The sequence below is a fragment of the Sarcophilus harrisii genome, chromosome 4 (assembly GCF_902635505.1).
Source record: "Sarcophilus harrisii chromosome 4, mSarHar1.11, whole genome shotgun sequence".
NCBI classification, from domain to species: domain Eukaryota; kingdom Metazoa; phylum Chordata; class Mammalia; order Dasyuromorphia; family Dasyuridae; genus Sarcophilus; species Sarcophilus harrisii.
In genome coordinates, this window is record NC_045429.1 from 39,881,943 (window position 1) to 39,909,886 (window position 27,944).

Here is a 27,944-nt window from a genome sequence, read left to right on the forward strand (position 1 = left end):
CCCATCTAGAATTTTCCCAGGTATTAAACTCCGTGCTTTTTGCTTGTAGATTCCAGGCTCTAGTCTTTACTTTTTTTGAAACTTAAAAGAACATTATCTAGTCCAGCCTAATTTCTAATATTACCTTTTATTTCTTTTGAATATCACTCAGTATTAGTGCCACATTATATCAGCCACTTCTGTTAGTCCCCTGGGATATATTTTATCTGGGTCTGATATATTAACTCAGATATACCCTTTTCAAGTATATCCTTGCTTTGTTATTTGTTGTTCAGTCATTTGTGATCCCATTTAGGGTTGTTTTTTTTTTTTTGGCAAAGATGCTGTAGTGATTTATCACTTCCTTCTCCAGTTCATTTTACAGATGAAGAACTGAGGCTGCAAGGATTAAGTGACTTCTCTAGGGTCACACAGCTAGTAAGTGTCTGAGATCAGATTTGAATTTAGGTCTTCCTGATTCTGGGCCCAGCATTTCATTCACTTCTCTCTCTAGATGTTCTTTGCTCTCTTGCCACCTCTTAACTTATCTTGGACACTGATTCTCATTTTTTATTTATTTTTTGTTTGTTTGTTTGTTTTTTGTTTTTGTTTTTGTTTTGCTGCTGAGGCACTTGAGGTTAAGTGACTTGCCCAGGGTTACACAGCCAGGAAGTGTTAAGTGCCTGAGGTCAGATTTGAATTCAGGGCCTCCTGACTTCAGGGCTGATGCTCTATGCACTACACCAATTAGCTGTTCCTCACTTTCTATTTGTTTTGTCCTTTTCAGTTCCAAGATATTGCTACTTGATAGAGAGAAGAGAAACAAGCTAAAGAGTTAGCCAGCTCTGACTTTGTTCCATCCTCAGTTATCATCATCCATCCACCTCAGAAACAGTCCAATCCCTTCTGTGATCCTCCTTTTTTCCCTAATGTGGCTAGGACTTCTTTGTTGCCTTTGTATCCTGTGTCCGGCACAAAAGCTAATAGTTTGTTAAGCCTTCTCTGAGATTCAAACCCACTATTTCTGGCTCCTAGTCTAGCATTATTTCTTCGGTATTATGTTGCCTCTTTAACAAGAAGATTGTAATTGAGTTTTGTCATAGCCAAAATTACAATAGTTCTTGCTCTCAAGGACTTTACATTTTGTCAGATGTGAGAACAAGCTGAATGAGCAATTAGTGGTATCTTTATCAAGACTGGCAGCTCTCTCCATTTTCTGAATGTCCATCAGGTGTTTTAAAGGAAGACAACTATTTTCATAAAAATAATTCCCAACACATAAAATGACTTCTCTTTAAAAATGCAATTTCCATTGCCACTGACTTGGAAAGCCACTAACTCTTTACTTTTTTTCCAATCAAAGTAAACATTTCAAGTATTACAAAATTATGTATGAAAATAATTTCATTCTATCTTATAAGCTAACTTAGTCATTTGTTTAATGGGCTGATGTTTGGAGTGGGTAGTGGTAAATGGGGTGGGGATGGCATTAATTAACTGCACTGTGCTTTAATTATTTTTCGATGAAATAAGTTGGCAGGTTGATAAGTTGGCAGGACCCCTCACTGAGTCTGTTATTTTATCTAGGCAGGGAATTTTTTGTGGGCCTCTCCAAAAGGACAAATCAACGTGGTGCAGAAATCCTGGCTGACACTTTCAAGGTGAGTAAAAAATGGCTGTACCTTGCAAACAGCAGGTGTTCAATAAATGCTGGTTGAAGGAATACATGAATTTAATTAATTCTCTCATCTAAATTACCTACGGTAATAATAATAACAATAGCTCACATTTCTGTACAGGGTTAAGATCTGCAAAACACTTTACATACATTATCTTATCTGAGGCTATTAGGTCGCACCAGGACAGAACACTGGTCCTGGAGTCACAAAGATCTGAGTTCAAATAATTTTCAAAAATTCAAATATATAGTAATAATAATAACAATAGCTCACATTTCTGTACTGGTTTAAAATTTGCAAAAACTTTACATACATTATTTCATCTCAGGCAGTTAGGATGCACAATAGATAGAACATAGTCCTAGAAGGTTGCATTGTGGATAAAACATAGTCCTGGAGTCACAAAGACCTGAATTCATATTTGGTCTTACACACTTACTAGATGTATGTACACTTACTAGCTAGGCAAGTCACTTAACCATAATATAAATGATATGGTCAAATTAAGAAGGAGCAGCAGTAAACTCCAACTCAGGTCTTATTAAGCTTATTGCCCTGAATGGCTGTAATTTTGGTTATTTAGAACCCTCTTTCCCAATTCCCACAGAACGGGCAGAAATTTAAAGAACTGATTGCTCTATAAAATATCTGGCTATGCCATTTTTCTCCTTGTCTGATTTGGCAAATTAGTAAGCCCCCAAACTTTTCCCAGAAACAAAGGCCCACACTGACATTTAACTCAGGCTATTAAATAGCCATGAGTCATGAAACATTACAGTGTCTAGAGAATTTCAAATGAACATCACTCCTATATGTCATGATTGGAGCTAGGTAACACTATAGAGTCTGATGTTTTTAAAATGGGTATCACACTGAGAAGGTCTAGTGGAAGTGTGCAGCTTGCAGCATCACTCACATAAAGAATTGGGAATTGAAGAAGAATGGGGCTAAGGATGTCAGTTGGGAAAATGTATGCTCAGTAATAAAGATGGACTGGTCAAATAGCAGAGATGTAGGAGGAGGAGTATAGAGCCTGAGGATTCCTATGGTATCTTTGTGACCTCAGGAGAAAATGAGGAAAGTCTCAAGTAAGAAGGGTGGGTCCTCTGTGCTGAAGTTATGGGAGGACGTGGACAAGGGCCATATGGCATGGGCAGGCCTGGGTGGGTTGTGATCTGCGTCATTGAAGGGAACTCCCAAATCCATGACAGATGCATTTGAGTAATACTACTCCCCTTCCCCCATCCAAATCCTAGCTTTCCTTGCAGATATTCTAGTCCCCTATAATTGTCTTTGCTTGGAAAGATAGCATTTAGGAATTTTTAAAAATTTAATTTGTGGTAATGAAACTCAGCAGGAAAAAAAAATAATTTTCTGTTTTGTGCATAGGATTATGCTGTTTCCACTGTGCCAGTGTCCGATACTCTCCATCTGAAAAGTTTCTGCAGCATGGCCGGACCCAACCTGATCGCCATTGGCTCGAGTGAACCTGCACAAAAAGCTCTTAAGGTAGAGTGTAACTGACTGGAGTGCCCTCCTGTAGGGTGCTAGGAGATGCTCAATGTCTTCTTTCTGATACCTGCCTGCTTTCAGACAAAACCAATAAGCCTGGGATAGAGCATGTAGCAATAAACCACTATCATGGCCACCTGGGATGTGCTCATTTCCCCACAGTTATCTCATTGTAATAAAGGAAATTCACCAGGAAACTGCTTTTCTCAAGAGGCAAAGATCCATATTATAGCAGATATTCATTTCTCACTTGTTTCTTACTTCAAAGAATACTTTGATTCAAAAACACCTGAGTAGCTCAATCTTTACCATTCCCTTGATTGTTTATTTAGAATCCACCATTAAAGCTTCAAAGGCAGGAGTTTTATAGAAATGTCTCTTGGTGAAAAGAGAGTGGCTGTTTTCCTTGTCAACTCCCCATCATGGCTATTGCTTGGAAACAGCTGGTTTGGCCCTGGGCAATTTGGATTTCATTTCTGTATTCGATAAAAGATTATAGCTTGTTTTTTCTGCTCTCGTGCTATATTAGCCATTGGTTTGCTAAGTATTTCCTGTCACTGGCTTGAATCTGTCTCAAGATTTTGATTTTCCTTCAAGAATTTAGTTTTGCTCCATGGTGGTTTATTTCCAGAGGCAGCAATGGATAGAACACTAAGTTGCAATCAAGAAGACTAATGTTCAAATTCTACCTCATTTTTGCTGAGTTCATATATAGCCTTAAACACCAGTAGTGTGTCCCTGAGAAAGTCACTTGTTTACCTAGATTTCCTCCTGTAAGTTGAGTTGGAGAAGGAAATGACAAACCACTCCAGTAACTTTGCCAAGAAAACCCCAATCAGACTCCCAGTGTTGCTGTAAGAATTGAATGGATTCTTACTGTGCTTAGCACAATGCCTAGTGTACCATATTTCCTTAATAAATGCATATTTCCTTGTTTCTTTGGAAGATCTTTATGTTGTTTTAGTTCTGCCTAATTTAGAGAAGGATGAGCATATTTTCTGGGAGTAAATCATTGGGTGTGTTGGAAAGAAGTGATTTATTTGAAAGGTAACAGAGTCCCTAATAGATGAATCATCTTCTACAGTGAGGCAGCTTACTAAGGGACTGTTTGTGGTGACAACAGCATCAGTATCCACATCCTTTGCCATGTATAGCATGTTGAACTGCTCATACATGAAATCAATTGTAAATTCCTTGGAAAAAGGAACCAGACCTTGAGCTTCTAGTTATGATACCTATTAATAAAGGACTCATCACATAAGAAGGACTCTGAAAGGAATTGTAGGTTGGAAGAAAAAAAATGGAAACTCAATAGCCTTGGAAGCAAAAAATGTCTCTGCCTTCAGTTTAGTTCTTGAAACACTTAGAAAAACCAGACTTGAGTCTCCAAGCTCTCTGCACTAATAATAATAACAGTTAAAAGACAGTTGTTATAATAATAGCTAATATACTCTGTGCCAAACAGCATGCTGGTTACTTTACAATCATTATCTCATTTGACCCTCCACACAACCTTGGGAAGTGAATGATATTCTTATCCCCATTTTACAGAGGGGAAAACTGAGGTAGAAAGAGGTACAGTGACTTGCTCAGAATAACTCAGCTAATAAATGTCTGCAGTTGGATTTGAACTCGGGTCTTCTTGACTCCATACCTGTAGAGGGCCAAAACTCTGGAAAAGTATGCTTGAAACAAGGAAACTGTGGAATTGATGAGATAATGGTTCTTTAGTTCACATATATCTAGTATGATATAATGATATAATCACTCTAGTTTGATATAATCACTCTAGTTGGCATACACTCAGTATGTTGTAATGATGTAATTGTAATAGGGTATTTAAGAGCTGAGAGAACTGGGGACACGGTCAGTCAGTCAGAGTGAACAGATTGTGAAGGAGACAATATTTTTAGACTCTATTCCAGACTATCCTCATAGTGACTATCCTGCTGAGAACAAGGTCCGTCCAGAGGACCTCCAGAAAGCTAGCCCGGGCATTACACAGACCCAGCACTCTGTCCACCGTACCACCCAGCTATCTCTAACATTTAAGTTTATAATTTCCCCAAGAGGTAAGAACCAAAATACTCAGCAGCATAGAATCATAGAACAAGTATGGGCGCTTTCAGTATTTGGGGGACCTCTAAGAAGTAGTTGTAATATTAGAAGTGAAGCCAAGTAAATTGGATAGCTATGGGGCAGAGAAGATAGTGACTGCCGTGGAATTAAACTCATTTTCCTAAGTTCAAATCTGGCCTTAGACACTTAGTTGTGTCACCCTGGGCAAGTCATTTAATCTTGTTTGCCTCCATTTCCTTATTTTTAAAATGATCTGGAGAAGAAAATGGCAAGCCACCCAGTATCTTTGCCAAGAAACCCAAATGGAGTCACGATGAGCTGAACACAATCAAAATGACTATACAATGTCAACAAGTAAATTGGGTTCAAACTCTGGCTCTTGCTTGAGCTATATTACCATGGACAGCTCACTAAAAGGATATATTAACTTTTATATTGCCTCCTTCACTGAGAAACATTCTTACAGCACTATATAAATGTGAAGTGAGGTGAGCTTATCCTATAATATTTCAGTGATCAGTAATTTGATCAGTATTAGTCAAATAATAAGCATTTATTAAGCATATACTATGTGCCAGGCTCTGTATAAAAAAAGGAAAAAATATGTTCCCTGCCCTCAATGAGCATACATTCTATTGGGAGAAAAGCAGGTAAAAATAACTTCATATACATAACATACAAACAGAATAAATAAATGTAATCTTTAAGGCAAAAGCATTAGCAGCTGTGCAGACCAGAGAAGGCCTACTACAACAGAATGTGAGATATGAACTAGGACCTCCCTGATGGAAGCCAGGGAAGTTCAGAAGTGGAAGTGAGTGGACAGAACATCACAGACATGGGGAATAGAGATAGAATATTGTGTTTATAGAATAACAAGTAGTTCGATAAAACTGAACCATAGATTATGTAAAGGGAAGTAAAATATAAAAAATACTGAAAAGGTAGAAAGGGGCAAGTTTGAGAAGGGTTTTAAACAGCCAAACAGGATTTTCAGTTTTATCCTAGAAGCGATAAAAAGCCACAGGAGTTTATTGAGCAGATAAGGAGTATGGTCAAATGTGACCAATGCTTTAGAAAAATCACTTGGAGTTAAATGGAGGATATATTGGAATGGGGAGAAATGTAAAGCAGGCAGCCCAATTTCAAGGCTATTATACAGTTGTCAACATGAGAGATAATGAGAACCTGAATTGGGATTGTGGATATACAAGCAGAGAAGGTCATTTATTTGAAAGATACTGGGAAGAGTTGGTGGTAGATTTGTAGGTTCAGTAAAAGTGAAGAATCAAAGATGTTTCAGAGTTTTAAAGTTTGAGTGACTGGAAGGATGGGGGTGCCATATTGTGATATTGAGAAGAAGGGAGGGTTACAAGAAGAAGATAATGAGTTTGGATGTATGGAGTTTACTGTGATGACCGCGTATTTTAAAATCAGCCCGAGTCAGGAATTCGGTTAAGGGAAAATATTCAATCTTTATTCTCAGTAGAGGTGAAGAAGGATCGGAGGTGAAGGGGGATGAGAGATAAAGGGGGGTTCACGATCGCAATGTGTGCAGCTGAATCAAGAAGCCAGCCAGACCAGAAGCCAGCCAGCCTTCCCTTTCTGCTCCTCTCTCCTCCCCTCTGCCTCCACCCACCAAAATCGTCATTTCCTATACAACACATCAGGACTTGCACAAAGAGTGGGCGGGGGCCATTCTTTCTCCAAGCATATATATTAATAGAGTATGGTCCAATTATTATTTAACCTCACATGCTTGGGACCTCAATGCATCAACTGGAGCTTCAGCCCATTACAGTTTACAATGATGGAGAGTTTGAGTATGGAAATGAGAAGGGATATACAATTTGAGATAATCAAATTCTACCAAGCTATGGCCAATCTAAGAAAGAGCCTCTTTAAATGTTGCCTTGCTAAACTTTTAATCAAGACCGTTCAGCAATGTGAATGTGTTCCTTTCCTTCTCTGCTTTGCAAAATGAGAGAGTTTCCCTTGATGGCCTCTAGATTCTAAATTGCTGCCCCTGGACCTTGTGATTAGAGTTGTTAGAATTTATGCTTTGCTGCCATAGGCATGAGGAGGCCTTTGAGGCAGACTTCTTTGAGACAAGCTCTTATAATGACTAAAACACCATTAATTATATATGTAAGCTGTCATTTTTATAAGGAGTTTTTAAGACTTAGAGATGGAGTATTTATTTAAATACTTTTTAAATATACTATATATGTATATTAAATATACTATAAGAAATACTATTTAAATAATGCCTTTGATGGATACTAGCTGTGTGACCTTTGGTGAGTGGCTACTATATGACAATGAAGAGTTTTCTTATTAAGGAGTTCAATTTACCAATGAACTCAATGATCCAATCTCCATCCCACTCCAAATTTATGTTACTTCAACTGATCCCTCACTGCTACAAGGCAATTTTTTACACCTCTCTAATCATGGTTGTTCAGTGACAGATACTGGGTCTGAAGTCAGGAAGACTTGAGTTCAAATCCAATCTCAGACATTCATTAGCTGTGTGATCTTAGGCAAGACACTTAATCTCTGCTTGCTTTAGTCTACTGGAAAAGGTAAAGGAAAAGCACTTCAATATCTTTGCCAGAAAAATTCCACAGGCAGTATTGACATGTTATAGTCCATGGTGTTATAAGAGTCGGACATGACTAAATGACTGAACATCAAATTAACTCCCTATTCCGTCTTACCCAGCAATTCTTTTATCTTTTCATTCTTCCTCAAATTCCCTATGACTCCCTTCCCCCTACTGTTTCAGTTGAAAAACTAATATTTAACCAAAACACAAGGCTTGTCTGAGACCTCCCTCTTTTTCCTTTCCCCCTTGTCTCATACCACCCAGAAGACTTCTATCACTATCTCTTCCCTCATCCCTTTCTCACATGAAGAGATGGCGATTCTCTTTGCCAAGGCAAATCCCTCTAGTTGAAGAAGTGATCCTATATGTCTTATCTATAACAACTGTCAAGTATGTTCCCATCTCTCCTCTGACACAGTTATGACCCTAATGCAGAGCCTCTTCATGAGGACTCATGCGTGGACAGTGACAATAACCCAACAATGAGAGTGCTTAAACCTCTCCTATTCCACTCAATCAATTTCCCCTCAGTTGTCAAAATGATTTTCCTAAAATGCAGGTCTGACCATTCATTCCCTTATTCAACAAGCACCAGGGACTCCCTATCACCTTAGGATATAGAAACCTCTCTTAGGTGTTCAAAACTCTTCATAACTTGCCTCCTCCCTCACTTTTATACTTTTTTTACATCTCACATTGGCTTCTTCAATGGATAATAGGATCCAATGACATTAGTATCCTTTGGTTTTCCTTGAACAAAACACTGTATCTCCCAACTTTGGGCATTTTGACTGGCAGCCTTTGCAGCTACAATATTTTTCCTCAACCTTCATCCTCCAGCTTCCTTCAAATCCTATATAAAATCCCATCTTCTACAGGGAGATTTTCCTGATCCCCCTTAATTCTAGTGCCTTCCCTTGATTGATTATCCCCAATTTTTTTTTTTGCATTTTTTCTCCCCGACTCAACCATGAGCTCCCTGAGAACAAGAACTATCTTGTAACTCTTCATATTTTCAGACTTGACACAATGTCTGGCACATAGTAAGTGCTTAATAAATGCCCATTGGTTGATTGATAGTTAATTACTCCTCACTACCATTTATCTCTGATGCCTTAACATGGCATGGAGATGACTTCATGTACTCAAGGGCTTTGACAGAGGACTCCAAACTCTGGCAGGACTGGCCATTTTGAAAAATGACTGACTATATGCATTTTATTCAAGTCTCAGCCTAACTAAGAGTGGAGAGTTTCATCACTAGATTGGATATAATGGAGAGAGGCATTCATCAACTGCTGTGGTTCTCAAAAAAATCTCTACATCATAGGAAGTTAGAAGAGAGACTTTCCCACACCTTTAGTGTAAGGGGCCCATGAGATACTGAAATATTTCTTCAAAACACTTCTAAATAATATGTAGACAAAGTCTTACCATTCCCATTATACATATTAAGACACCAAGTTTCATGGAGTTTTAAATGATTCACCCAAGACCACACAGCTAATAAGAGGTGGTATCAGAGCTAAAAACTGGAGCTACTACTCCATGGACCTGACTGCCTCCCATCTCCCCCTGCAGTGAAGGAAGTAATAACATCCATTCACCTAATACTGAGACAAGTATACAATCCAGGTATACTGACTTTCTGATATTCACAGAGGATAAATTATGAGTGGTTTTTTTCTATTAAGAAACACAATTTACTGAGAACCTTGCTCAGTGCATTTGAAATATGATTCAATTAAATTATTTTTGATTTATATACAACCTTTCCGAAGGCTTTCTGTAAAGCAGATGCAATTTGTCATCTTTTTGCCATTAAAGCTGCGTATCTAGCTGGTCATACAGAAAATTGTAAACGATTTCAACACGCACATCATTTAATTGGTTTATAACAACATACAAATACACCGGGCTCATTTTCCCTACTTTGTCATGCGATGAACCACCATAATTCTCAAGTTGATTCTGTTTCTCATACCTGGAATTCATACAGGCCTTCAATAGCCAAGGGGCTCTAGTTACCTTTCTAGTTTGAGAACTGGGAAGGAAAATAGCCTCTGCCCTTTCTGCATCTCAAGTAAAATTTGTTTACTAGGAAAGTCAATGCATTAATATATCACTAGACCCATAGCACATTGGTGAATCCATCAGGATGACTTAAGAGCCTGCTATGCATTGAATTAATTTTTTAAAAGTAATAATAATAATAATAGCTAAGATTTATGTAATATTCATACTGTGTGCCTGGCCCTGTGCTAAATGCTTTATAATTATCATCTAATTTGATCCTCATAAAAATTCTGAGAGATGGGTGCTCTTATTATCCCCATTTTAAGGATGAGGAAATTGAGGCAAGCATAGGTTAAAAATTATTTGCCCAGCATCATCCAGTTCAATTCTGAAGCCAGATTTTCAAAGCATCATCATCATCATCAATTAACATTAGTAATCATAATATAATAAATTGATTATAAATTGTGTTAATGAATAATATATATTGATAAAAATATAAATATTATCACATAAACAACTGAGCCACACAGCAGTGCCCTTAGAGAGGGTTCAAATCCTAACTCTCCTACTTATTACCTGTATGACTTTAGGGAAATTCATTTATCTTTATGGGTCTCAGTTTCTTCATCTATAAAATAGGAGAAGAGGAATAAAAAAAATGCTTGTTAATTTAAAAAATAAAATTTAATTTTAAAAAATCCAGAGGAGTTGGACTAGGCTTTAGCAGGGAGGCCAAAAAAGCTTTCATCAGTTGTAGACTTAAAGAGAGGGTGAGATGAAGGGAAGGAGACAAAAAGGAAGGAGAGTAAAGAGGAGAGAAGAGTATGAGGAAAGGAGAAAAAAAAAGCTACAGTGCAGCAGAAATTGATTCAATGGCCTAAACTTTTCCAGTATAGATCCAGTTTTGAAAGCGCCAGTCCCTCAGGCATTTACAGCGTTCTTATGTTCTCATCAAACCTGCCCCTGGAGAGTGGACTGGCTATAATGGTCGCCCTGGGGAGAAACTTATAATGAGTTGGGATTTGAACTCCTTGTAGTATACAGTCCAGGTCATTTGAAGAAAGTTTTAGCTAAAGATTTTTCGAAACTTATTGAATCAGACTGGAGTCAAAGTTGCATGATGGAATAACCAGCAATGAATCTGTGCCACCTGCTGGAGAGGTAACCAAGAAGCAACTTCTCAGTGGCTCAGAGATTTTTCTTCTTGGGGAACTTTGGCATTGGGGGTAGGGATTGAGGGAGGATATTTTTGTTTTGTGGCTTTCAGTTTCTGGTTTTGTGCTGTAGTGTGTGTGTGGGGGGGGGGGTGTAAAGTCTTCTTTTATAACAAAAAAATTTTACTAGAAATACTTTAAGAATGCAAAAAAAAAAAAAAAAACTTAGAGTAAGAAGAATTATAATGGAACCACAATTCCATTTTAGTGCTTTTGTCATGCAAATAACTCAGAAATCCCATAAGTGGATTTCCAATAGAACTGGAATTTTAAATTAAAATTCTTGCAATACATCATTGTGGAAATGTCTTTAAGGCCCATTATCTGGTTCCTGAAATAAGTGACTGCATTTAAAAGATGCCTTGAATGAGAATACAAGCCACCAAGAAGCTAATCTAAATTACACAAGGCATTTTTTTTCCTCTTGAATGGCCAACATCTATAATAGAGGTCAGTTCCCCAAGTATTCCCTCTCATTATAACTAGACAGTAGGGATGGTTTAATATCCAAAAAGTTCATCTTATTTTGTAGAGGTATATATATTTTTTTTCTAAATGAGAAAAATCAACCCTTTTGTTTGGATTGTGTACACATGTATAGTCTGGAATATCCCTAAATGTGGGCTGGTACTATAGCAGTAATAACAACCAATAAAATAATCAACAACTAATAAACTGGATCAGGTAGAGAAAAAAATTAGAGACTTTACTTTTTATGACCCAAGGAATTAGAGCTTGTCATCACTGGATGACTCTTTAATCAAAAGCAAATTTAAGATCTCATTGTATTTCTTTTTTAACCTCATTGCCTAACTGTCAGTTTCAGGCACTTTGGCCCAGATCGCCAGAACAATAGATTTTTTTTTTTAAATCAATCGTTCCTTTATTAAGAAATTAAGAAACTAAACCAAGTAGCCTTCATGGTTGTAACAAATGTTCAGGCTTCTTTTCCTAGGACCTAACAATATTCCCGGAGCCTTGTGCCAACGAGGCTGGAAGAGCCAAAAGAAAAATGTTTTGGCATGATAAGCTCCTAAGTAAATGGAGACTGGGAAGCCAAAATCACCATGCTTAATTTCAGCTTCATTCTAAATGCAGGAAGAAATCATGTGTTCCTGGGAGTAAGCAGAGGCTCATAGATTGCTAAAGCTGAAATGGACTTTGGGGAATAACTTAGTCCATTCCCTTTGTTTGTAAATGAGGAAACTGAGGCTTAATGGGGGGGGGGGGGGGGGGGAAATAATCTGTGTTTTTTAAAACTTCAAAAAGAACACTTTAAAGTTATTTTTAATATTTAATAATAGCAACTTTTGAGAACACAAAACATGCATTGAACTCCACATCCTAACCCTTCCCCCTCCCTATATCAGATTTAGCAACACCTTCCTTCTCTTTTTGAATGCCAGGAAGATTTGTGCTAATGAGAAAAAGGCATGTTCAACTCACACCAAATGCGGAGATTGGATGACATGCTGCTAAGAATAGAGCCTTAGGTTTGCTCTGCTAAGGAAACATAATTGTCCACCAGGCCAAAATGTCTAAGTGGCTAGGGGGGGAGAGGAGAATCAAAATTCATGGATTGTATTTCTAGCTCTTTCACCTATTCTCTGTCTGTGACCTTGCACTCCTCTGACTCAGATTCTTTACTTGGAAAAGCGCATAGGCCTGCTTCCCTCATTCCTCAAGAAATCTTTAAGGCTAACAGACAAGAAAAAGACTTTGCATCCCAAGGTCCTGTGCTAAAAGTGGAAGCTCCATGGAGGACAGGATGTCATAATAGATAGTGGGGTTACTCCAATTCATTTCTGTTGGGCTCAGCTATGCCCAGAGAGATAGTGATAAGAAACTCAAGAGAGGGGCAGCTAAGTGGTACAGTGGCTAGAACAAACTAACTGCATAATCCCAGGCAAGTCACTTAACTTAAACTGGAAAGGAAGGAAAGAAGGAAAAAAAGAAGGAAGGAAAAAAGGAAAGAAGGAAAAAAAGAAGGAAAGGAAGGAAGGAAGGAAGGAAGGAAGGAAAGGAAGGAAGGAAGGAAGGAAGGAAGGAAGGAAGGAAGAGAAAGGAAGGAAGGAAGGAAGAGAAAGGAAGGAAGGAAGGAAGGAAGGAAGGAAGGAAGGAAGGAAGGAAGGAAGGAAGGAGAGGAAGGAAGGAGAGGAAGGAAGGAAGGAAGGAAGGAAGAGAAGGAAAAGAAGGAAGGAAGGAAGGAAGGAAGGAAGGAAGAAGGAAGGAAGGAAGGAAGGAAGGAAGGAAGGAAGGAAGGAAGGAAGGAAAGGAAGGAAGGAAGGAAGGAAGGAAGGAAGGAAGGAAGAGAAAGGAAGGAAGGAAGGAAGAGAAAGGAAGGAAGGAAGGAAGGAAGGAAGGAAGGAAGGAAGGAAGGAAGGAAGGAAGGAGGGATAAAAAACTTGAGATAGTGGCTATAGCCTCTGTTCAATTCCAAACTCCTAAATCTTACTAGCTGTGCTTCCGTGGATAAGGTCCTATACTTCTTGAATCTCAGTTTCTTTATCTATAAAATGGAGGTAATTTTTCCTCACAGAGTTTTTGTGAAGAAAGCCTTTTATAAACCTTAAAGCAATACACTAATGTAAGTGATTATTGTTTCTATTCCCATTTATTATTATTGCACATATTATGATGTCTGTGTTGACATTCAAAAGGATGATATTCCTTTTTGCCTCACAAAATTGGCCCTACCAATAGCACTTGTTAATAATTCTGATAATGATATCCTCAAGCCTTGCACAAGAGCTAACCATTCTGCATTAGTTCCAAACCACAGAATGAGCCTGGGGACTTTCTAGAAACTGAAAAATAGAAAGGGAAATCTCCAATCATCTGATCTTTAGTTCTTCAGTGTGTTGATAACAGGATAGAAGTAATGATGGGATTTGTGCTGTCATTGACTTAGAAGAATTCCATATGTGTAACTTCCTTCACTAGAACCCTCTGTGCAACATGGAATCTCAAAGTTTCCTAGTACACTAACTTAAGTGACTTGCTCAAGGTCATGCAACTATTATCATCCAAAACAAGATTTGAACTCAGGAAGATGAGTCTTCTTCACTCCCAGTCTGGCACTCCATCCACACTAGCTGCCCAGCTTAACAAAACTTGCCCAATAGTTTTTAGACTGCCCTAATTTACTTTTGGGACACCCTTTTTCATTTATGTTGACATTTACTGATACAGCATTTCAAAGTTTGCAAAATACCTCACATACATGATTGACTTTGCATTTGTTTTGTATATACTTATTTATGCACAGAGTATCTCCCCTGATAGTCTATACTCCTCAAGAGCAGAGGCAATTATTTTATTTTTGTCCTTGTGTTGCCAGTGCCTAATATATAATGTCTACTTAATAAATGTCTATTGATTGAGTGATTGATCTTATATAAGCCTCATAAAAACCCTCTGAGGTAAGTACTAGACCATGGAGTCTTAAATTTGTTTGTGTCCTGGGCCTCTTTGACAGTCTGGTGAAACTTATGAGGACTTCTCAGAATGATTTGTTTAATAATTAAAGGAAATGCTAAATTTCATTTAGAGGTAAGTAAAAAATAAAGATGTTGGGTTTTTCCCCCATTTAAATTCATAAACCTCCTGAAATTAATCCATAGACCATTCTGTCAAGAACCCTTGGACTGGCGATATTTTTATCAAATAAGAATACATGAGATACTGTTTATAAAGCATTTAATAACACAGTGAGCTTAGATCTTCTTGACTTCAATTCTGTCACCCCATCTGCCTCATTTCCCTGCTTTCTCAGGAGGGTTCTGGTTTGGTTCCTCCCTTCTAAGACAGATTTCAATCATGTGCCCATGTGACTTGAAGACCCACACCCCAAAAGCATGTCCCTTTTCCATTGTTTTTGGTGCATAATAAGTGTCTAATAAATATTTATTCCATTCCATTCCATTACTCCAACAGATGATGAAATCTAGACTCAGAACAGCTAAGTTACTTATTCATTCACATATTTTTTTCCAGTTGGGTGCAGCTCCTCATGACCCCATTTTGGGTAAAGACACTGGAATGGTCCTCCATTTCCTTCTCCAGGTCATTTTGCAAATGAGAAAATTGGATCAAAAAGAATAAAGTGACTTGCCCAGAATCACACAGCTAGTAAACTTCTGAGGACGAATTTGAACTCACAAAGATGAGTCTTGACTCCATGCCTTGGCTATATCATTGCACTACTCAGTCACCCTTTACATATCTATTAAGTGCCAGTGGTAAGATATGAGAGTCTAAGTCTGAGCCTCTTCTGCTACATTCCCCTGCCTTTTTAGGAGATTCTAACTTAGTTCTCTCAAAAGATATACTTTTCCATCCTTAAAACACTCCCCTTCCTTGAAATCCAGCCATTCCCATGTTTTTTGGAGTTCAGTCATTTTCATTCTTGTCCAACTCTTTGAAATCCCATTTGGGGTTTTCTCAGCAAAGATGCTGGAATAGTATACTATTTCCTTTCCCATTTTACAGATAAGGAGACTAACTAAACTAAGTGGCTTACCCAGGGTTACATAGCTAGTAAGTGTCTAAGGCTGGATTTGAATTCAGGAAGTTGGCAAGCCTAGCAGTCTATCCACTGAGCCAATAACCTCCCCCATTTCTTTGTTATTAATTCTCAATCCTAAATAACTAAATAAACTCAACCATCAAACTTTCTGCTCTGATATTCGCAAAGAACAGAATTTCTTGGAGGAAATCATGAAACTTTGCTGAGTGCACTACAAATTCATGACCTCTTAGCTCACGTTAGTGCTCCATGAAAAAAAAACAAAAAAAACAAATTATTCATCTTTTACTAACATCTTATTACATTCCCCAAAGAAGTTATTCTGTCTCCTCAAAAAGTGGATTCAACAGAGTAATACACACAATTTCTGTGTAACACTTGGGAAAACACTTATTCCTTTTTTCTCTCTCCTCTGTCTTAGAAGGGGTGGAGCTGAATCTCAACTCCATTTTGCCTATTTCTATTCTTACTCCTTTCTCTCTGACAGTAGGGCTAGAGATTTAATTAGCCGCTTATCTACTACAGTAGCTGGCTCATTTTTTTTTTTAATAAAGGGCAATGTAATGGGCTTCAGGTTCACATGATTTCTTTATTTTTTTGGAATTTATAACAGATGAAAAGTTACATGCAATCACAACAGTTTGGAACCCCCAGTTAGGAATATAATTTCCTAACATTTGAACGGGTTTGATGCTCAGCCCTAATTTCTAACCCCTAGGCTCTTAAGGGAACATTTAAGTAACAGAGTTGTGCAAAATGTATGGCTATTCCTGGAGACAGAGAAAGAAGGAAAGCTGGAGAAAAGGCAAATGTTTAAAAAGAACTTCTCTCAGTCCTTGAGGAAATCAATACAGGCAATAATTTCAGTCCAAATCATATGTTCTACAATGATTTGGTGGTCCCCTTTTACTTCTTCCTCCTCTCTCCCTGACTCAGCTCTCCTTTAGATTTCTCCCTTTCAGTTTTTATTTTAATTTATTGCCACTGATCCTTCCCAGTTTAAACCACTAAGTCCCTAGAGCCCTACTTGTTGGTCTTGCTGCTTCAGCTGTTCACTTACAGTCTCCACTCCTTTCTTTCATTCTGTTTTTTGCAGACTCCATATATCCTCTTAAGGACCCCATAACATTAATCACATCTGCCCTTGGACTTAAATATTATTATTATCCCAAGTCAGTCTTAGGAATGACTGAGAATGCTTGTTCTACTGAATCTCAGGATGCTGGCTCTCAAATCCCTATTACATCTGTAATATCATCAATGGAAAGAATACTTTAAATGCAGAGAAACTCTGAATCATTAATAGGATCATAGAAGAAGAGCTAGAAGGGATGTAAAGGCCATCAATAGATGAAGAAACTGAGGTTCAGAGAATGATTTGCCCAAGGTAATGCAGCAGAATTAGGACCTGAATAGATCTTTCTGGTTTGAAGTCCAGTACTGCATCCACTTGAGAGGCCATACTTCCTTTCAAGATTCAAATCCACATCTCAACTCCAAGTTCAGTCTTTTTCCCCCACTATAATACAGCCAGAAGGATATATTATAATAACCAGTTTTGGTCCTGGAAAACCAACTGAAACATCCATCCCTCCTCTTAATGAGGTGGAAACTAGGAAGCAGAATGTTATGTACATTGCTGAATACAATTATGTGTTAATTCTTTTTGCTTGACCACTTTTCTTTGTTATAAGAGATTTGATTGGGAGTAAGAGAGAGCTGCATTCAGAAACAACTGATATAAAAACAAAAGGTATTAAGAAATTTATTTAAGCATTAATGGATTTGTTATCTAAGCTCATAGGATGCTAGAACTGTGGCTTCCATTCCATTACATATTTGGTTTGAGAAGAGGCTGCAGTGGAGAGTATTGGCCTGGGACTCAGAAGATCTGGTTCAAATGCCTTAGACTTTTCCAGTTAGCTAGTTAGTAAGTTAGTTAGTTAGTTATAATCAATCATGAAAAAAATCACTCAATCATTCAGTTTCAGGTAATTATGTGAAAAGGGGAAGGATCAGAGATATACTGCCTGCCTCAAAGGATTGTTGGAAAGAAAATCCTTTGTAAACTTTAAACCTCTAAATGAATGGGACCCATTATATTGTCACTTATGATCAGAGGTCATTTGAATTTATCTTTGTTTCTGAGGATCACTGACTATCAACTAGTTCTCTAATCTGGAGGACAAAATAAATTACACTGGAATAAACAACACAGCCAGCATTTCTGGCTGTAGCTTGAGAGAAAAAAAGTTCAATCTCAGATGAGCAACTGAGGTTTTAAGAGATTAGGTGATAGTTATGCTCACAGGAATAGTATGGGTCCAAGGCAAGAGCTGAACCATGTCTCCAGACTCCTAGTGTAATAATGATTCCACTAGAGTTGCCCTGCTGTTTCTCATACCAGTATGGAAAAATGATTTCTGCCTGGAGTGTTGAAAATATACATTCTCTTATGACCCATTACAATTTTTGTACTATGCCAAAAATCCATGTTCATATTTAATTTGGCACCTTGGATGTAGGAATAAATGAAGCGTCAGCTGAATTAGGGCAAAGATGGCTATGGGTTTTCTGTCACTGTTAGAAGTTGCATGTTTTAACCATCTTACATTTTGATGAAGATTTGCTTTCAAATAACCTGATTTGAAAAGCAAAAGTTTTAGACAAGTCCAGTAATAGTAGAAAGCAAATCTAAAGGGATGCTTTGATCATAACTTAATTCTTCTTCAAGCTCTGAGAGAAATGTCCCCTTATACTGTCTCCCCATTTAGAACATTGGGATTGGGGCTATACTTGCAAATAATGAAATGATAGAGAAAGGAAAGTTAAAGTTCAATCATCTGTAGACTCACCATCTCTAATATTCAATCAACATTGAAGCCAACTATTGAACTTCTCAGAAGTGAACTAAGCAGGTGTTTGGATCAAAGACCTACAGTCCATCTGCTGGTCTTTCTTGAAGTTTAGAATTTGCCAAAACGGCTTCTCTACTGGCCTCACTTTTATAAATACAGTTACCACCAGACTACAGTGAAAGACAGGAGGGAACCAATCATTTTTCTATTTAAATCAGTTTTTCCCCCTTCTTTCATTAATTCAAAATATCTTAAAATATACCCTTAGATGTCTTATCAGTAATGTTAAAGAATGTTTAAATCAAGCAGTTCATTGAGTATGATTTTTAATGAATGTTTAAAGCAGGTTTTCAGATGATCTAAGGCAAATCTCTAAGCCTCTCTCTTTCTATCTTATGGTAACTTTTTTCAAGTTTTTGAAACCCTCTCCATTGAAGACAGATTAAACTTGCTTTGCTTAACGCCAGAGGGCAGGAATAGGAGCAATAAAACCAGGTGAAAACATCCAGGAGGAAAATATAGGCTGCCTAACAATTATCGCTATCTAAAAATAGAATAAATTGATTTGGAAAATAACAGGTGACCCTCACTGGAGGTCCCCAAGCAAAGATTCATTCTTACTTAAGGACTTTGTTCAAAAAGGCCCCTTTCCAACCTGCTTTCTGAGAAATAGCCTTTTCTGGCCTTTTTCCCATTTCTTTTATTTCCTCAATGACTTATGTTATTGCTTCATTTACAAGCCCTTAACATTTAAAAAAAATAAAACTAATGCTACAGGGAAGCTTATAATTTGGCCTTCTATATTGGAATTCTAATTTCAAAAAGAAAGATGTTACTACTGATTAAGTATAAGGTAGCTGTGAAACCTCTCAAGAGGTCAAATGTTAAAGAAAAGTTACAAAATGTTGTTTCAAGTTTCTACATTCATAATATCTGGGCATAATGTTGATCTACAGTAGATGGTCAATACATGACTCAATATATTGAGTGCCTGTCATCTCCTCCTTTACTCAGTCTTTGAGAAAGAAGTAGATTCTTGCCACCTATCAATTGGCCACTAGCCAGGATTGACTTTTTTCCTTCTGCCCCAGATTCGGTTCCTCTTGTCTTTTCCCAGAGCATGATCCATTTCTTTCTCATCTTTCATTACACATTATCCACTAGCTCCTTTCCCACAGCCTACAATCACTAAGTCTCTCTAATTAAAAACAAATATGAAAATGATAGTCTTAACTTGATCTTGCCACAAGCTCAAGCTAGCATCTTATATCTCTTTCCAATTTTAGTGGCAATTCAAGTGACATGTTAATCACCCTCTTTCTCCTGCTTTGCAATTTGACTTCTAGGACCAATACTAACAGAGAAACTACTTTCTTTGATGATCTTTTAGAAAGAAACTATGATATCGTTTTTTAAATATATTTATTGTTTTATTTTTCCCCAGTTGCATGTAAAAACAATTTTTAACATTCATTTTTAAAATTTTGAGTTCCAGATTCTCTGAAACTTCCTATCTCCCTTCTTATCTCCCCATCCTCACTCCCATTGAAAAGGCAAGCAATTTGATACATACTATACATGTGTAGTCATATAAAACTTTTTCATAATAGGCATAGTCAAAAAAAAAAAGGAAAAGAAAAGAAAAGGACCTCAAGAAAAAGAAAGTAAAAAACTGATGCTTCCATCTGTATTCAAACACTAACACTGCTTTCTCTGGAGATGGATAGCAAACATTTTTCATCATAAGAGATTATGATTTTTATTTGATAAATATAGTAGACTTTTTCCAAAACTGATCTCTTTAACATCCCTACAACTGTTGCCACTGTCACCATTCCTAAATGCCTTCTTCTCCTTTATTTTCTTTGATGCTACTTTCTGGTTTTCCCAGTACCTTTATGACCACTCCTGAATTTCCTTTAATTAGTTCAACTCCTTGCCCTCAACCATAAGTGTTCTCTAGGTCTGTGTCCTAGACCGTCTTTTCATTTATCTCTACACTCTTTCCCTTGGTGATTTCATCTACTTTCATAGATTCATATATTATCATCTCTATGGGACTCCCCCATTTGTCATTTTATCCCTAATTTCCCTCAAAATGCAATCAAGCATCAATAATTATCTATTGAATTTATCCACCTATATGTGCAAAATGTAAATTCTCTCTCTATCTATCTATATGTATATATATATATATATATATATATCCATTCCACTGCCAAATGGATGCCCTTCTGTCTCCACATCTCTTTTTACCCTGATTCAAGCCCTCATCATCTCTCACATGAACTATTATAAAAGCCTCTTAATTGGTCTTTCTGTTTCTGCTCTTTTGCCTTTTCATTTCATCCTCCCACACAGTTGTCAACATAATCCTACCTAAAACAGAGATCTGGCCAAGTCATGACCCTACTTAAAACTTTCAGCAACCTACTATTGCTTCTAAAACAGAATATAAACTGCTTGGCTTGGCCTTTATCCCTCTTCACCTTCTGACTCCAATCTATCTGTCCAGACTTGGCTCATGGTATCCCCTTTCACATGCTCTATATTCCAGGCAAACTGCTAGTTCCTGCCTACATTCAGAATTCTATTTCCATCTCTTAAAAGCCTTCTCATAGAGAGGCTCAGTTCCAGTGTTACCTTCTCCATGAAGTTATCCTGGATCTTCCCCTCCAACTTCTTTATATTTGATTCTCTGAACAAGCTTGTATTACTCTTGAAGAATGAATATATACTCCTTGAATTGAGATTATCTCATTTTCATCTTTGTGTTCCCTGTGCCTTGCCCATAATTAGCACCTAATAAATGTTTCTTGAATTTAATGTGATTTAATTTAGTACCTGAAGATACAATGATCAAAAAATAAAATGGGGTGTTCTCTTAGTACCTTTCTTCCCAAAAGCTCAAAACTATTTTTCTAGTATTCAATTCTGCAACATACCTTGGGAGAGTAGGAGAGGTAAGCATTATTTCTGTGACGAAGAGCTCAGGACACAGATTCAAGCATCCCTCTCAAGATCATACAGTGTCTTAGAGGCTGAACCTCTATGAACTAGCATACCTTGTGAACCCAGTCCTTCTTAGATATTTTTTCAACAATTGGACTGTGCTGCTTCCCAAGACACTCCAATGCTTGTTATTTGTTATTCATTCTAAAAAATCACTTATTGGCAGCAGATTTTACATCTGACCCTAACGTCTCCTAATTAGTTCTCCTGGCAGCTAGGGTTAGCATGGTGGCTGGAGCTTCAGGTCTAGAGTCAGGAAGAACTAATTCAGATTCCACCTCAAACACTTAACTAACTCTGTGACCCTGGGCAAGCCATTTAACTTCTGTTTGCCTCAATTTCCTCAACTGTAAAATGGGGATAATAATAGCACCTATCTCACAAAGTTGTTGTAAGGATCAAATAGGATAATATTTGTAAAGTGTTTAACAGCGACTGACAGATCCTTATTTCCTATCTTCCTTCTTTCCTTTTTCTTTCACTCCTTCCTCTCCTTCCTCCTTTCCTCTTCCTTTTTTATTCTTACTTTACTTTTATTTATACTTACTTTAGTGCAGAAATTGGCAAAAAACAAAAAAATAAGATCACTTCAGTCTACTTTAGTAAGTATTCTGTGTCAGAAGTTAGCTCTGAAAAGGAACATGTTTTGAAATCTTCCTGAGATCCTCATCTTGACCTAAAGGTAACCTGGAGTGTTCAAGGCTGCATTGTAAGCAGTCCCTACCAAGATCAAAAGATATCAAGTGCAAGGCTATCAATGTGTCTGTCATTTGAGGACCAAGTTCTCTAAATTCAAAGAAGGTCATCACTGGACTTTCCAAGGCTGATCTGGAGGCATTAAGAGGCATTGAGAAGAACATTCAGCTTGGACACTTGAACTTACATCCCAGCTTTGCTATTTATGATCTCTTTGATTTTGGATAAGTCAAAGGACCTGACTTCAAATCCTATCTCTGGTGCTTACTACCTGTGTTGTCTTGTCATTTTATCTCTAAGGGCCTCTGTAAAAATAAAGGAGCTTAGACTTCATGGCCTCTGAGGTCCCCTTCTGCTTCAGCTCAGTGATTGATTCTATGATGTTAAGTTATCCTGTGTGGACCTCAGCAAGGGGATTAGATTAGATGAGCTCTAACCTATGAACCTTTCAGCCACAACATTTTCAAAGATCATCATACCTAAAAGTGTCCATGGAGGAAGTACCCACAGCATTGAAATTTAAGATCCTTGAAGTCCATGAGAGAAAAACATTTCAAAAGCAAATTGCTGAATCCTTGAACATAAAAAGAATTCAAATGAAAGCTATTCAGTAGGATATCCTCTTAAGTACAATAAATGGCAACTCACAAAGATGGCTCTTATTAAAATAGGAGAAAAGTGGTGCTGGATCCTTTAGAAATAAAAGACCTCCAATGTGTAGTCCCACTATTAATGAAATGCTAGCATTCACTCGGAAACAGGTGTGTGGCAGGTGTGTTCAGCAGAATTCTTACAGAATATGAGACAATTTGTCCTGTTTGCTTTCTATCACTTTTCTCCATATTGAAAACATTCCTATGATAGAGTTAGCTTCTTCTTATATTTCAGAATTCATCTGCTATCACTCCATATTCTTCAGGTTCTCACTAGACACATGGAAGGCACTTAGTCAAGATGCTTTGTGGTATAATTTGGGAACGATTGTGGTGTAATTTGGGAACAATTGTGTGATAGGGTTCTATGAAGAGAACTACAAGCAGTTCTTCAACTTACCCATCCCTCTATGCTTCCAAAGGATCCTCCCTGCTCCAACATTGTCCCTGCACTGATGGGGCCTTCATTGACATTATACAAAGTCATTATTAAAAACTTTGAATCCTTTAAAGTCATATAGGTAGTTAAAACTGTATTAAGTCCTTACTATGTGCTAAGCATTGGGCTTGAGCACATAACATGCAATGAGGCAAAAATAATCTGCCCTCATGAAGCTTACATTCTAATGAGTGAAACAACATACAAATGAATAGGTACTTGGTACCCACCAAGAAGATACATATAAAATAGTTGGGTAGTCAGTTTCAAGAGAAAGAAGACATCGTCATTTGGGGGTGCAGGGTAGATGAAGAGGGCCAGGAAAGGCTTTCTATAAAAAAAGATGACATTTGAGAAGATCTGTAGAAATTGAATAAGAGATTAATCAGTGAAAAAGTTAGGGAAACTAACTCCCTAGAGCAGATTCCCGGGCAAAACAAACAAACAAAAAACCCCACCTTTTCACACACCTTCTGAATACTTTCATTTATTCACAATGCCTGAACTCTTCTTAGTTAAAAACTTATTTGGTTTAATCAGTATGCTTAAAAAAAAATCATATGGGAGAGTATAAGCAAACATGTATTAAGTGCCCACTGTGTACAAAGCAGTCATTTATACATTAGCATGATATCATTCCGTTATAGGATCATTTATAGGATCATAATTTAAGCCTATTAGTTTCATCTTAACAGCTATGGGAGAACAGCTGTGCTGAGAAAATGAGAACTAATAAAAGGTGGAAAAGAAAAGGAAGAGCTCTTTTTTGTCATAGGGTATTTTTGAGATAAAGGGAGCCTGGGTAGGATGCCACCAAAAGAATTGTAGGAAAATAGAAGAGCCTTAAACATAGGGATATGGGATTAGAATGTGGGATTTGGGTGCAGAAAAAAGAATCGGAGGGAGACAAAGACAAATGAATCTTTCAAAGCTCCTCTCCTAGATTGCCAATCTCACAGACAAAATAAATCAAGCCATATTTGAACTGACGTTATCTCTGTAACATTAGTATTCCTATTGCAGCCTCCTGCAAAAACTCTTTCCTGACTTACCCTGAATTGTTATTCCTCCCATCCCATCACCCTTTACCAAATCACTGTCTTTTTATTTTTTGTATATATCCAGTATTTACTTATCTGTGAATATGTTGTCTATTGTGGAATGTAAGGATTAGGAGAGCAAGAATCACCTCAATTTTGCCCTTGTCACTCAAGTCACTACCTAGCTCAGTGTCTGGCATATAAATTCTTGTTGATTGACTCATTGTTTGAATTCAGAAGGTTTGCAAAAAAAAAAAAAAAAAAGGCAGATTTCTGTTCTAGCAGAGACTATTATGCTTCACTACTAGGCTATCACTCACATCAGTATCAAATTTGGTCCATTGGATGGAAGAATCCAAGAAAGAGGAAGAAAAAAAACGCCCTTCTTGGTTATCTTCCTCCCTTCTATGGCACTTAGTCTCTAATTCCAGAACCAAGACTTTGAGCCAACAGGGTAAATACAGTCCAAAGTCTGAGACTTTTGGGGACATCCTGTATTATAGTCCAATTCACCCTATATTAAAAGGGCTTTTGTGGTCTGCCCTCGGACCTAAGCACCATTTGTAACTTTTGTTACTATGGGAAATGTGTTTTCTTCTCAAGTTCCACACATTTATAAATGAGTTTTTGAAATAAATCATTTATAAGTTGGGGTCTGTGTTACTTATGCAAGATAATTTTTTGTGGGCAATTTAGGTTAAAGTAGTAGGTTAATCTTATTAATCTGAGTAATGTATCAACCACTTCTATATATGTGTGTATATATATATATATATATATTCTCTCTCCATCTCTCTCTTCCCCACCTCTCTTTTACTCTCCTCCTCTCTCTCTTTTTCTCCCTGTCTCTAGCTCTCTCTTTCTCTGTTTCTTTCTCTCTCCCTCCTTCCCTCCTTCCTTCCCTCCCTCTCCTTCCCTTCCTCCCTCCCTTCTTTCTTCCCTCTTCTTCCCTCCCTCTCTACCCTTCTCTCTCGCTCTCTCTTTTTCTCTCTCTGTGTCATTCTGTGTCTCTTTGTCTCTCTTTCTGTGTGTCTCTCTCTGGGTCTGTCTCTGTCTCTGTTTCTGCCTCTCTCTCTGTGTGTCTCTGTCTCTCTGTCTCTCTCTCTCTCTCTCTCTCTCTCTCTCTCTCTCTCTGTCTCTCTCTCTCTCTGTCTCTCTCTCTCTCTCTCTCCTTCCTTCCCTCCCTTTCTCTCTCCATCTCTCTCTCTCTCACTGTCATTCTCAGAAGTTTTCCCTGAAAAGCAATGAACAAAAATTTTTGTGAGTCTTAATACCAACTTTCAGGAGCAGCTAGACTGTACAGTATATAGAGTACTGGGTCTGGAATCTGGAAGCTCTGTGTTCAAATGTGACCTTAGACACTAGCTGTGTGATCCTGGGAAAGTCACTTATCTCCTTTTGCCTCAATTTCCTCATCTATAAAATGAGATGGAGGAAGATATGACAAATCACTCCAATATCTTTGCCAAGAAAATCCCAAAGGGGGTCTTGAAGTATCAGACATGACTGAATAATAATCAAACAAAGCAACAGGCAGAATAATTACCTGAGGGATGAGAGATTTCTTTCTGAGACTAAGACAAAATGGAACAGACTTCCCTTCAGATTCTCTAAATGACATCTCATCATGGATGGAGTTGATTCTGACTTTCTTAAGTCAATTCTAGGGAAGTACAAGCTCTCTTGGAATCACAGTTTTAGGGTAGGACTTGACCAATTTAAAAATGAGCCAGCTGAGCTCAGTTCAAAGGCTAAATGATTGACCCAATTAGCCCAAGTGGCCAAGTCGGAATTCTAAGCCATAATCTTCTGCCTGCTCATCCAGCACTCTTTGGACTCCCATCATTGCATTTCTACCTTTTCAAGGTGGAAGAGCTTCAAGAATAGGTCTGGTAACAGGTGACTTACTTGTTACCCTCCATCCATTCCTTTGTCTTCCTTCAAGTCTCAGCTCCAATCCTGCTGTCTGATGGAGCTTTTTCCACTCCCCCCACATTAATGCCTTTCCTTCTGAGATTTTCTTCCATTTAAAATGAATGTGTGTCTTACACTTACAGAGTTACATTACCTCTTCATTAGACTGAGAACTTCTTGAAGACAGAAACAATTCTAGCCATTTTTGTATCCCCAGAACTTAGCATACTCTCTGGCACATGGTAACCTCTGCATGAATCCTGACTTATTGATTAGTGATTGATGGTTTGAATTTATCCTTTAGCTTTATCTCCAAGGGAAGAAGAAGTACATAAGGGCCCAGTAACCTCAGGGAGAATTCAGTCTTGGAACACTGTTGGTCTGTAATATAATCTCACCAGTCTATGAGACAGTGAAGATAGGTTGTGCTCTGGAGAGACTTTTGGTCTGGAATCAGGTATTCCTAAATTCAAATCCATCCTCCAAAATTTACTAGTTGTGTGACACTGGGCAAGCCACTTAGCTTCTGCCTTAGTTTTCTCAACTGTAAAATGGGAATAGTACAATGAGGCCCAAAAGAGAAAATGATTTTTCTTTTTTTTTTTTTTTTTTGATACATTTCTTTTTTAAAAAATATTTTTTTATTTTCAAAAATACATACAAAGATAGTTTTCAACATTCGCTCTTGCAAAATCTCATTTTCCAATTTTTTCTCCTTTCTTTCCTCCCCTCCCCTAGACAGCAAGTGATCCAATATAGGTTAAGCATGTGCAGTTCTTCTAAACATATTTCCACATTTAGAAGATGGTTTTTCTAAAGCACAGAAGTGGTTACCTATTATTAATATTGTTATTATTGTATATGCTCTGATCCCAAATCCCCTCCTAAAACAGACATCAAGATGCTACATGTGAAATAAGTACAGAGCACTACATGAATAACTTATATTGGCTTACTTCCTATCTCAGAGAGAGGGGAGTGCAGGGAGGGATAGAATTTAGAATTCAACACTTTTTTAAAAAAAGTTTTAAGAATTGTTTGAACATGTAATTGGGGAAAGAAATTGAATATTATATTTTAAAAAATAAGTTCAGAGTACTGAACTAGAATTCAGAAGTACCAACATTGGTACTAACTAGCTATAACCTCTATGGACTTCAGCTTCTTCATCTGTAAAATAGGAGGGCTAGATACTCTCTAAAGGTTTTTACAACTTTAAAATTCAGTAACTCTAGGTTTTTTACTTTTTTATCATTTTCTCAGTTATTTATATATATACATGAGCATGTCCTCTCCCAACCCCCCACCCCCGAAAAAAAGTCCTTTCCAAAAGAAGAGTAAAAAAATTCTCATTCTCATTATACAGATGGGAAATCTTTTTTTTTTATTTTGATTATTTGATTATTTGATTGATTATTTTAATATGAAAAGTAACATCCCATAGAATCACATGGCAAGGCAAGGATGGATCACAAGTCTTCTGACCCAGTCACTTGAGTGCTTTTCCAAGAGACCATATTGCCTCTCAATGAGCTTCATCCTAATAGTAACACAGTAATTATGGTATCTAACATTAGAGATTATAGCCTCTTGTGAAAGATAAGCAGGGACAACAGATGTTTCCCTAAGACCGGACCCATTTCCTGAAAGAGATGTTTAGTGTTTCAGAATGAGAGGGGATAAAGAAAGCAGATCACTATTTCTCTGGAAATTT

The 27,944-nt window shown here is 37.5% G+C and overlaps 1 protein-coding gene across 1 annotated transcript in view; it reads left to right on the plus strand.

Annotated features, from left to right (window-relative positions):
* DDAH1 (dimethylarginine dimethylaminohydrolase 1) overlaps positions 1-27,944 on the plus strand; it is a 195,216-nt gene that overhangs the window by 141,049 nt on the left and 26,223 nt on the right. Inside the window, exons 3-4 of the mRNA XM_031969395.1 lie at positions 1,567-1,640; positions 3,048-3,167. Coding sequence (XP_031825255.1) covers positions 1,567-1,640; positions 3,048-3,167 — 194 coding nt within the window. The remainder of the gene's footprint in view (positions 1-1,566; positions 1,641-3,047; positions 3,168-27,944) is intronic.